Source organism: Notothenia rossii, assembly GCF_949606895.1.
Source record: "Notothenia rossii genome assembly, chromosome: 6".
Taxonomy (NCBI): domain Eukaryota; kingdom Metazoa; phylum Chordata; class Actinopteri; order Perciformes; family Nototheniidae; genus Notothenia; species Notothenia rossii.
Genome location: NC_136909.1, coordinates 66762619 through 66775766, shown reverse-complemented (window position 1 = coordinate 66775766; position 13148 = coordinate 66762619). Strand labels below are relative to the sequence as shown.

Genomic DNA, 13148 nt, shown 5'->3' with positions numbered 1-13148 from the left:
AGCAATATCAATTAAAGTGCATACACTATATTTAAAATATTTTAACTGTTTTAGTGAGACGTGGGTGAACCCATAGCCCACAGGGTTGGAGTGGGAGGGTCACAAACTGACAAAGCAGTGCTCCAAGGAAGTTATTAATAATTTAAAGAAACACTTGGTGCGAAAGTTCATCTTCCAACCCTTTTTTCTTCTCTCACACACACACACACACACACACACACACACACACACACACACACACACACACACACACACACACACACACACACACACACACACACACACACACACACACACACACACACACACACACACACACACACACACACACACACACACACACACACACACACACACACACACACACACACACACACACACACACACACACACACACACACACACACACACACTCTAGGGGTTTCACCAACTAATCGACTACCTTTACCACTAGTCGGCGCTGTAGGCCCTAGTCGAAAAAATTGAGGTAAAAGAGGTGCTGCAAAATACGTCCAACATTCTTATGTATGGCAGTACTTCAACGAAGATGTAACCAACTCCACAGTGAAGTGTCAGTTGTGTACAGCTGTACTGAAGTACAATACAAATGCATCTGCTATGCGCAACCATCTGAAGATGAGACACCCGCTGCCGACAGCTAGCACTAGCAGTAATGCTAGCACCAGTGAGCAACGGACCGGCGTCAGCACTGAACAGAGGCAAACGAACAGCAAGAAAACACGGGTCAACAGTGATGCGGATGATGAGCTACGGGATTACTGCCAGCGGACACCGCATATCCCCACAATGGATAATCCACTGGAGTGGTGGGCAGAAAACGTGCACCGCTTCCCCCGCTTTCGAGGAGCTACCTGGCTATTCCAGCCACAAGCACCCCGAGTGAGAGGGTTTTTTCCCTGGCAGGCAACACTGTCACCCGAAAGCGGTCAAGCCTCCTTCCCTCACATGTCGATGCGTTGGTGTTCAAACCAAAAATATGGAAAGGTTGTCGTTATCGTGGAGGACAGCGAATAAAGTGTTGCGCACTGGATTTACGTGGCATTTATGTAAACAAGAGTTTTTTGCTGTCGATTTTGGTGAGTCCAGTTACTGTTTGTTATTTACTCAGCCATGTAACACAAATTAAAATGCAGTGTTTAATGTTACTGTATGAGTTCCAATATAAAATACATTTGTACACCTCTCCTTGTGTGTCTTTATTATGACGTAACGACTAGTCGACTACTATTTTGAAAAATGTGTCGACTAGTAAATATTGGTAGTTGTGAAACCCCTAACACACACACACACACACACACACACACACACACACACACACACACACACACACACACACACACACACACACACACACACACACACACACACACACACACACACACACACACACACACACACACACACACACACACACACACACACACACACACACACACACACACACACACACACACGTAAAATAAAAAAATGTTATCAATGGAGGCTGGTGGCTTTGTATAAGAAATGCAGTTCCCAGAGAGAAAGGGGAGACTACAGTGGTGAAACAATTCTAATGGTACTGTACACTTAAACGGATATTGATTTTTTTACCGCAACCCGTCCACAGAACTAGATTGCTCAGGATCCGTGCCAATATTCAAGTCTGTTTCCCCGAATTGGGGGTGAATCGACCGCCATCTACTTAAGGTCATACACTGACTGTGTATATGTACGTCACTCATACATCCTAATGACCTGAAATATCCTTGACATATATATATGAAGCAGACACGTGAAGTGTTCTATCCAATATTAGAACCATATTTATTGATTCTCACATTATATTGAGCAAACATTTCACCACTAAAACCATGTCTTTCTGACCATCCATTACTTTCTCTCTCTTTCCACCCCCTGGAGGAAGTTGAAAAACACTCGGTCATTTCTAGAGCCGTAATTCTATAGAGCCGTCACTGGGGATATCATTTGCTCTGCAGGCACTCACGACAGGATCTCATTTTCAGCTTGGCACCATGGTGGTTCCCTAACACTGTTTAGTTTGGACCTAATTTGGAGGTAAGTGTCCTCTGGAGAAAAACAAGAAGGGTCTCTTAGAAAAACCACATATAGAGTGAAAGACTGAAGTGTCTATATGCTCTTAGTCGTTGAGGCTGCAGGGAGCCTGAGCAAAACAGAAGGATCCAACAGAGTTTTTGTGTCTCTCCCCTGCCAGTATCAAAGGTTACTTGGTTCTGCCAGACGCTCACCTTACTATTGTTTTTTTTAAGGCACTTGGAAGATTTTGATAGTGTTTTTGTTTTAATCTATACACAATGTATATTGCACATCTGCCTATTTTGGGAGAGAGATCCCATTTTGTTGTGGCTCTCCCCAAGTATTTTTTCCATTTTATTTATGAAGTGGATTCATATTGAGAAGTTTTTCCTTGTTGACTGAGGGAAGAGGTATGTTATACACACTGTAAAGCCCCCTGAGAGAAATGTGTCATTAGTAATATTGGGGTATTTACAAACAATTTAATTGACTGATCATTATCAAAGGAAGATATAAAAGTGTTGGTTGGTAGCCTTACCAACAGATACAGGTGAGAATGTGTGTGTGTGTGTTTGTGTCTCTTACCAGTAAGCAGGTCAACATGCTGCAGTTCATTCCGCACCATGCCCATGTTGTTTGGTGCAGAAGTAGCAAAAGATAGGAAGCTGGTAAGACTCAGCCACTCAATTCCCCTGTGGAGTAAGCACACACATACACAGGTTTTAGTAAATATTTCTATCTAATACTTGCAAGTGTAGCTGTCAGATATTCCTCTGCTGCATCCTCGCAGGCAGAAAGGTAAATGAGACACCTAAAACTTCTACAAAATCCATCGGGAAGGTGTAGCACAGAAAGTCACGCCAGCAAGTGTGAGATATGAATATTTTTGAGAGCGGGGCATAACTCAGGGAGCACAAACTCCACGGTAATGAGATGGTAAATAGCCAAATGATTAATTAGTCGATTTCCCCACTAAATGTAAATGAGATGCTAAGCAGGAAGGGCTCGTTTGGCATGGCTGTGCCAGTGCAAGGGCTGCCGGGCTCATTTCCATAAAGTACCTCTGCTCTCCACCACAGAAAAATACACTGCTTTGATCTTAATCTTGGATGTGGAGATTACAGTAATACTCAACCAGAGCCTGAACAGGAAAAGAGAACAATCTAATAGTTAGTTTTGCAAGAGAAAGCCCTAATCTGATGCCATTCCTGTAATGGTAATGTCTGGTCTAATGGAATCCATTTATTTTAAATCTCTCGCTTTGCATATTAATTTTGATGGTAGACCTTCAAAACTAATATGAGTGGTGTTAAATAGTACATATAGGATGTGAGCAGGAGGTACGGTGGCTTTGAGTGAAAGATGAGGTGACATCTGTTGAGTGTCAGGACTGTAGAGCAAATTCTCATTGACAACTGAAGAAAAAAAAACATTGCCTCTCTCGCTTTAATTTCCACACTCATTTTAATCCACACATAACAGCCAGAGGGTAGCGACAGACATTTTGTGCTTTTCTTGAAAGGCTCATTAAAGTTTGTTGGAGTTTCGCATTTGTGGAACTTCTCTCACTAAAGGCTGGTTCTGCTTGAACAGATAGTGTTAGCTCCCGATCAATCTTTTAACAGCATTAATTGATTCAATATTGTGCTTAATTAATCCTGGTAAAATAGTTGTACTGCTCATTAGAGAATACCAATTGAATGAAGCGAAGCCTGCTCTTTGTTGATGTTTGGCTGTTGCATTGTGGGTCACTCAGAAGGTGGTGTGGGATTCGGAGTTGGTTGCTTTTCATTGTGGCTTGCATCGCACAACATTATTAACCAATACACGCTACACAAGCAAGTTCATGTTAAGCTTTCTTTTGTCCTAATTAGAATAAATAGCCTAAACTTACTTGATATTCACTTTGTGTGCTAAATGAGTTGCTTTGTTGTAAGTGGTATTTAGTAGGCTCAATCAATAAAAAATCAATAAAAAGATTGATCCATTAATTTAGAAAACACAACAAAATGAAGTTTACTGGTGGATTTATATTTTTCTGGGCAAATATATGACATTCAGAGTTGACTGCAAACCATGTATCCTTGGATTTCTCTGCAATCACTGTGGAAACCATAGAAATAGAATGAGAATAGTATAGCCATTGAACTATGTTGCACTCATTTCAATAGTTCAAAGGAACATTGCGACAGTGGTGAGTGAGTGAAGTAAAGTATAGTGTGTCAAAATCACTCGTTTTTGAGCTAAGTCATGGCTGTCTTAAAATATAATTCAATACAAATAATGTAATGATTTTGCCAATAGAAATATGAAGCAATTAAAATACAGCAATAATCAATGGATTGGTGCAGGGATGATGTATTTTTGTAGGCCAACCCTGAATTTTGCATCACAAGGGCTCCCTTGACAAAAATCTATGGGAATTAACCAATGGATTTCAGTACACTGGAGAGGGCTTCTCTCAGAGCTTTCAAAAGACCCATAACATCAAGACAAGGCAACCGGATGTGGTACAAATTATTTGGAGGTTTTAGGACTCATTACTGCACCACTACATTTATCCTCTCAGGCAACAGAGATGGTGCACAAAAGGGTCATCTCCATGCTTTAATATTTCACTAATGTAGTCGTTAAAGCAAAACCTCAGCTCAGCAGATTATGAAGAACTTTATGCAGAAGTTAGCCGGCAACAATGGTCATATTTCATACTTTGACCCTTCTGCTATGTTAATTTATATAGGAATGTCTGCTCTACTCTCATTCTACCTCTATGCTGGCAACATGTCGACCATTATTTTTGGGGGAAATTAAGAAGAAACACATTATTCTCAACTCACAATCGGCCAGCTGGCATCAAGGACATCAAGGGAAACAAATACTTAAAAATGAATAGTCGACTGAGCGTAGGGTGTTTACGCAGAAGGTCATGGCATTGAGGCATGACACATTAAAACAGGTATTGAACAGAATTTGTTAGAGTATCTTTTTGTACATGTTGTCCAAGAGAGTTCCTTGCTTAACAGCTTTTACTTGTGGTCATGTCATTGGTTCCTGAAAATTATCATCAGATACCCTCCACTCCTGACTTTACTTTCTATTTTTAAATGTCTGCTTGCGAAATGAAAAAGAAAGTTTCTTAATATAGAAATGTGCTTCTCCCTGAAGGCCCCTTTCAAGTAATATTGACTGGTTCATTAATTAGCTACCAGGACTATAGGGAATGATGTAGTGCTCAGAGGCATGGAAAATTATATTTTATTTGCTTTATGCATGTCACCCAGAAATCTAGAGAACTTTCTCCCAGCACATTTGGACTTGTCGTTGCTTATTAATGATGGCTATGTTCAAGTGAGCATATGATACAGCATATAAAAAACAGAGCACTGCATTCAGGTGATTTAGTATACCTGTTTGACAAGTGAACATGTCTCCTGTGAAAAAGCTGTATATAGTATTAACTGGCATGGGCATATACGATCTAGGAGTAACAGCGTTGTACTTTAGTAAAAATCAGTAACACGTGTCAAAAATTCAATGAGACTTCCCTGTGATGGTATTACTGTTAGGGTTAGACGGATACAACACTAACTCACTTATTTTGTATCATCAGCTGCTGTGAGTAGATATTGCAACAGTGGAAATCACCACTTTAACACACCATTTTCTTCTTTCTACCGCCAGTTGAACACAAACACAGAAGCACATACACTGGGCAGGGTACAGTATATTATATGCCTTGTATTGTGTTGTTGTGATGAATTGATTTGCACGGTAAAGCTGGTCCCATTTTTCAAGTGAAACTAAGCTTTCACTGTGTGTCACACACACACACACACACACACACACACACACACACACACACACACACACACACTTCAGGAAAAAACACTCACCATGCAGTTATGTGTTTTTTTTTCATTGATTATTTTCCGCTCATTGAGAGTGTGTAGTTGTTGTACTTGAAAATAATAAGATCTGGGTATATAACACATTTTATGTCACCAGGTGGCATTTGTATTTATGGTCCCCATGATTTAATTAGCATATAAACACGGTATGACCAGCATCTTGGCATGATTTTGCTTTGATTTGATACGTTTTACCTTGATTTGCTTTGTAAAGTGCATTATACAGTATGCATATCAAGTGAAAACCTGTTCAGCTACACAATATCTTTAACCTTGATATATTCTGGGTTATTTTATTTTGCTCTAGTGGTTGTCCTATTTATTTCCTTGAGACAAGATGACCATACTCAGCCGGTGTTCACATACAAACCTAAAGCAAGCTAAGAAAAACACAAGAGCTGACAAGGCACTCTAATTATGTGATTGCCAATTGCCTCTACAAGCACTAATGAGCCAGAAAACAATCAACACAAAATCCATCCACCCCGAGCAGATTGACTAGCCACTGGGGTTCACCCATCTTGTCGTTTTACAGATATTTCATGTAATCCAGAGGGGACTGAACCACTAACCCCTGCCTTGTTGTGACTTCACAGCAACACAAATCTTACCTGACTTCACAAGAGTGGACACTGAGTTCTTTGTGGAGGAGGCCACTGGTCAGGTTGTAGACCAGCACAGACCCATTACTGGTGCCTGGAGAGAGGAAACAGAGAAGAGCAGTGCATAAGAATGATGACAGTCACAAGGAATACGTTACATAACTTCCCCATCCAGGATCAGAAGGATGGTGTGTCACTGTGACACCCCTGTGCGTTCCCTGTCACTACAGTGGGTTTGGATTGAGGCAGCACATCCAACCCTGTGTCACTCAGATCACAGCCCTAGAACATTTCACCGTTTCATCTGCTGCGAGGGAAACAGCTTCATCCCTCCCTAAACTCCACCCGATTAAATATAACATGTGACATTTGACACTGATCGAAAGCTCTAAAGAGGTTTGACAAAGTGATGTTCATACTTTGAAAGAGAAAATCAAATGTATTTTAAGTTATTTTAATGTTTACCAAGGTTAAATCAAACCTAAAGTCAACCTAGAGGTTTTGAAAATGTAAGGAAGATGTTTCAAAATCTGAAGCGTATCCTGGCAGTGATGGATTTGAAGACTTTTGTCATCTTCTGGGGATTAAAACAAGTAATGTTTTAGCTTATGGCTTCGACAGTGCAAATGTTTATAATCATTTTATGTGTATCATGGGATTTTCTCATATATGTTTTTATATTTGAGCAAAACAAGTTATAAAAGCACTTATCCACGCTTTCAGCTTGAGACGATAAAATGCTGACATCCTATTTGCATTATGGTTATTTCCTTTAAATGATTACAACAGCTTTGTCATGGGTTTTATAAAATGCCCCGGGCTTATTTAACATTAGTGGAAAGGACAAGCAGTTGTGAACAGGCAACAACAATTGAGGTTATAACCCAAGCAAGGCAGCTGAAAGCCGCAACAATTAAAATAATTACTCAATTGTGGAGCAAATAAAGCAACAACCTGCAGCAGATGTGAAAGCACATTTAAAAGCCCATTCTCATGACGCTTGGAAATTGTTTTGTGGTAGACACAGACAGGTGCAGGAACCCATTTGCTTTTATAGTTATCCTGAGTGTGATGAAGCTCCGCTGATGTTTCCAGTCCCTCTGCAAAAGGACTACACTTGGTTTCAACAAGACAACCACATGCTGACACAACATCTGGACGTGGAGAGAGGCAGTGCTGCAAAGCAATCTGTATGTGTGTGTGTCTTCCCTGCCTACTCCCTGAGAAGCTGAAAGATGGCATGTAGTGTCGGACTGTTGGACACTTCTGTCAAGCTGAAGTGGGTGGATGGAGATAAACATAGATACTCCCGACCATGAGTTGCCTCAGAGCCAAAGTTTGTTTACTTTAATCAAAATGATCAAGAAGATGCCGCCCTTCCGTATGGCAGTGTGTGGTGAGATTCAGATGAAACATTGAACACATCAATCAAAAAGATGCATTAGCAATTGTTCAGTTTGTCCATCCATTGTATTTTCAAAAAATAATGCAAAACAGTGATCTGTCATTGCGATGCTCAGAAAAGGTAGTGTTAAAACATTTTAAAGTGTTGAATTTAAAACAATGGATTGATAATGGATCAGGGTTTTTTTTAAACTGCATTTCCTAACCACCTTCATTTAAATTATTGACGAAAGTTGGATTAGAAGAATTATATCAAAGGTATCATATATCTTTCTTGGCCTGGTATAGGGTCTTGTAGTGATCTACAAATATATAGAAATCCCCATCGACGGACCACTGGAGACGATAATGAGAATCAATCCATTTTATAATTGTTTTGCTTTTAGAGTTGCATGCCTCAGTCGCTGCCTTCAAATCAGTGGAGAAGAAGTACATTTTTCACATTGCAATTGACAAATGTGTTGATACTTTATTATAATCTAAATGGGGTTTTATTTTGCAGATCCAAACAATGCAGCAAAGAATAGCTGTCGGGGAAGCACGGATAAATAAATTAGGCATGCCTAACTTAGATGATTGGGAGTATTGTCGGTTAGTCAGTGCTTGCGTACATGTCACTGAAAAGGAAGGCTCCGGGCAATGCACCTATCAGTAATGGAGCTGTCAAGTCTCACAGAGATGAATGCTTTTTAGACAGGAGACCAGACCACATTGCTTCTGGAGAGTGAGGCTGGCTTCACAGCTTGTAACCTTTATTTTGGAAGCAAGGAGACTGAGAAGAGGGAAGTGAGACGCAGCAATTGAGAAAACAGAGAAAGGGAAGCCTGATTTCTATTGAACTGTAAAGAAAATGTGTTTGGCAATTTCAACTCCTAGTGTTTTTCACACCATCAGTATAAAGCTCATGCTTTATTTGCACCTAGACAGGAAGGTGTAATATATCCGTTTCTCTTGGCTGTTTCGGCATGTGGTGTTGGAGGAACTGAGAATCCCCTTTTAACTCAACTACACATTAGTGACAAACCCTAATGCAGAATGGAAAAGGAAGCCAAGGAAGAGAAAGTGCAGTATCTGCCAAGAACTCCCACATGGATCACTCTGGATTCAATGATCAGGTGTATTCTCTGGCTCTTGGTAAACAAAAGAGGTGACAGATGCCAAAGCCTGCCAGATCTTTGGTGACAGTACCAAGCTTGGCATCATTACTGAGGGAGAGACTACAGCAACTGTAAGCCAGGAATGTAACCAATTTCTACAGCATGATAGTGAGGCAAATACCAGATTTGAAGGCTCCAAATGAGGCTTTTTCTACTGTTATTTGAACATCTACATTGAAGCAATAGTGTATGTGTCATATCTAACTGTGCTTGTACATTACATTTGCTAGAAATGAATTTAAAATACAATTTCAACTAAACATACTGTTGCGTTTGAATCGCCAGGACATCTTTTCCACCTTTCAGCGGAGATGTGCCTTCCATCTAATTCCCCGACATAATTATCCAGTCTCCAAAATGTACTATTCACAAACGAGCTCATAGGTTGTGGAACAAAAGACACATTTGAAAAATAAAGCTAGAGACCGTTGCTCTACTTGACTCTGCAAGCTGACTTTGGGGATCTGAAGAAAAGGATGAAGAGAAAACTAAATTGCCTTGTTCTAGTTTCAGATTGAGAACGCCAATGGGAACCAGCTGTGCCAAGTCGACCCCTCACCATCTGCGTGTGAGGGGCTCCTACTGCCCTCGCTCCAAAATGCACTGATTGGATTTCTAAAAAAATACAAAAGATGATAGGTCTATGACTGAAATTGATTTTGAAACGGTTGCTTTTGAAAGAATGGTGGTGGTGGTTTTTAAGTAAAAAATCCCAATTCACTTTAAACAAAAGATTAAAAATAACAGTTGGAGAACAGCAGTGGCCTCTTTAGGTCTTTATGAAGTATATAGTCACCACGTAATAATGTGTAATCTTGGTTAGAGAGATCTGTGTCCTACTGTTGTAGATGTGTTCACAGTGACAAAAACACAGAATTGAAATGGTAGTAAGATGTGTAGGTTGAGAGTGTTATTATTCATCTGCTTGCCATTGGGTCTGTAGGTGGTAGCATTTCTTTGAGGTATGATTCAGTCATGTTGGCTTTGTCAGGGGAATGAATGTAGGAATTTTTTAGGAGGTTGACATCTAAACTGAAGGTTTACTGCATTGGGAAGAGATCAGCGGTAAGCCTGGGCCTAAAATGGAATGCATTTCAGAGGCAGGAGTGTGTGAGCAAACAGAAATATACACACAGGAAGGGACAAACTGTCAAAAAACAGAGACACGTTACACATTCTAGAATTGTATAATGTTATGCATCATTACTGTGGAGAAGATGAATAAAAAGAATATGCAATCCAAAACAAATGCATCAAAACGCTCACTGTGTGTCGTCTAACCGCCGGCTTTCGGGGAGATATAACAAGGGCTGATATTTCTGATGAACTCTATGCCTTTTGCATCATCATCATTTGCATATACTAACTCACTATCTCAAAGAGTCAGATTCTAAACATTTAGGGAATGGAAATACCAATCAACATGCATGGAGGCAGATAGAAAAGGGGTTCATCATCAGGAAGTTTAAGAACACTCCAAAAGTATTTTACTGCAACAGAAATAGATTACTATAATTGGACTACAAGAGACTATTAATAGACAAACATGTAATCCAAATTTAAATGCAATTATTATGGGGAATTGCTGAGCTTGTAATCACTTTGATTCCCTACAACTGCATTCATATGGATATACAGTGGGGCAAAAAAGTATTTAGTCAACCACCAATTGTGCAAGTTCTCCCACTTAAAAAGATTAGAGAGGCCTGTAATTTTCATCCTAGGTATACCTCAACTATGAGAGACAAAATGAGAAAGAAAAAAAATCCAGAAAATCAAATTTTCTGATTTTTAAAGAATTTATTTGCAAATTATGGTGGAAAATAAGTATTTGGTCACCTACAAACAAACAAGATTTATGGCTCTCACAGACCTGTAACTTCTCCTTTAAGAGCCTCCTCTGTCCTCCACTTGTTAACTGTATTAATGGCACCTGTTTGAACTCGTTATCAGTATAAAAGACACCTGTCCACAACCTCAAACAGTCACACTCCAAACTCCACTATGGCCAAGACCAAAGAGCTGTCAAAGGACACCAGAAACACAATTGTAGACCTGCACCAGGCTGGGAAGACTGACTCTGCAATAGGTAAGCAGCTTGGTGTGAAGAAATCAACTGTGAGCAATTATTAGAAAATGGAAGACATACAAGACCACTGATAATCTCCCTCGATCTGGGACTCCACGCAAGATCTCACCCCGTGGGGTCAAAATGATCACAAGAACGGTGAGCAAAAATCCCAGAACCACATGGGGGGACCTAGTCAATGACCTGCAGAGAGCTGGGACCAAAGTAACAAAGGCTACCATCAGTAACACACTACGCCGCCAGGGACTCAAATCCTGCAGTGCCAGACGTGTCCCCCTGCCAGTACATTTCCAGGCCCGTCTGAAGTTTGCTAGAGAGCATTTAGATGATCCAGAAGAGGATTGGGATGTCATATGGTCAGATGAAACCAAAATATAACTTTTTGGTAAAAACTCAACTAGACGTGTTTGGAGGAGAAAGAATGCTGAGTTGCATCCAAAGAACACCATACCTACTGTGAAACATGGGGGTGGAAACATCATGCTTTGGGGCTGTTTTTCAGCAAAGGGACCAGGACGACTGATCCGTGTAAAGGAAAGAATGAATGGGGCCATGTATCGTGAGATTATGAGTGACAACCTCCTTCCATCAGCAAGGGCATTGAAGATGAAACGTGGCTGGGTATTTAAGCATGACAATGATCCCAAACATACCGCCCGGGCAACGAAGGAGTGGCTTCGTAAGAAGCATTTCAAGGTCCTGGAGTGGCCTAGCCAGTCTCCAGATCTCAACCCCATAAAGAATCTTTGGAGGGAGTTGAAAGTGTATGTGATTTTCTGGATTTTTTTTTCTCATTTTGTCTCTCATAGTTGAGGTATACCTAGGATGAAAATTACAGGCCTCTCTCATCTTTTTAAGTGGGAGAACTTGCACAATTGGTGGCTGACTAAATACTTCTTTGCCCCACTGTATTTGATCATTCAGTTTGAAATAAAAGTCAGCTTGACTTGATGCTTGCCTTCATATCAGCAGCTCTTAATTTCCTGTTTCGTGATGCACCGATGTTTTAAGGTATGGCTCTGCTGATATTCATTTCCAGAGCTTATTATGTCTTAAAACCAAACTACGGATGCACATCAATAAAGGGCCTGGACGTGCAAGCATTTCAATTGTGTAGCTGCGGCTGCATAATCATTCAGCCCTATATAAACAAATACGTAGATTTATATGATAATTACGGGAATATATCCTATGCAGACCGGTCAATGAATCCATTAAGGGAAAATTCGGCTTTTTTTTAATGAAAGTGTTAACAGTTGTTATTGACAGAGCCGGCCCGACCCATTAAGCGACATAAGCGGCCGCTTAGGGCCCCGCAGCCACTAAGGGGCCCCCTAGCAAAAAAAATAAAAAATCTCAGTACACCGTCGCCGTGATAAGTATGTTTAATTAATTGTGTTAATATGCCTAGATTGCCTACTCTCAAAGTTATGTATTATATTATTGAGTCAATAATATAATACATTAACCGTGCTTTACCTGAACCTCATCATGACACTAGAGAGGACGGCAGGATTGTAATTTCCCGTGTTCAGTGAATGCAACAGAGGCAAGACACCAGACCAACCAGAGAGTTGAATGGAAATAAACATCTGTCTTATTGGCTGACAGTTACCTATCATGTGAGCTGTGACAATGTTTAAAATGAACTGTCAGTCAGACTCAGAGTTTTTGAAGATGGACATAAGAAAACATTTTCTAAAAAAATACGACAATTCTCAAGTGGTGGCTCACACAACAACCCCAGAGCCACCACTTGAGCCAGGTAAACAAGGTATGTAAATGTCAGTAAACTTCCAAGTGATGCGAACATGTAAGCAAAGCATAAATTACAGCTACGTTGACGTTACTTTGAATCGCGGGGGTAAGCTAAACCGTTAGCAAGTAGCTATAGCTAGCCAGATATATTAAATAAACACTTTGTCATACAATC

The 13148-nt window shown here is 40.3% G+C and overlaps 1 protein-coding gene across 4 annotated transcripts in view; it reads right to left on the bottom strand.

The window, feature by feature from the left end:
- Positions 1 to 13148, bottom strand: part of wdr11 (WD repeat domain 11) — an 82732-nt gene that overhangs the window by 33756 nt on the left and 35828 nt on the right. For all 4 annotated transcript variants that reach the window (XM_079690621.1, XM_079690622.1, XM_079690623.1 and 1 more), the window contains 2 exons: positions 6575 to 6659; positions 2641 to 2747 (listed from right to left, as the gene is read on the bottom strand). In XM_079690621.1, coding sequence (XP_079546747.1) covers positions 2641 to 2747; positions 6575 to 6659 — 192 coding nt within the window. The remainder of the gene's footprint in view (positions 1 to 2640; positions 2748 to 6574; positions 6660 to 13148) is intronic.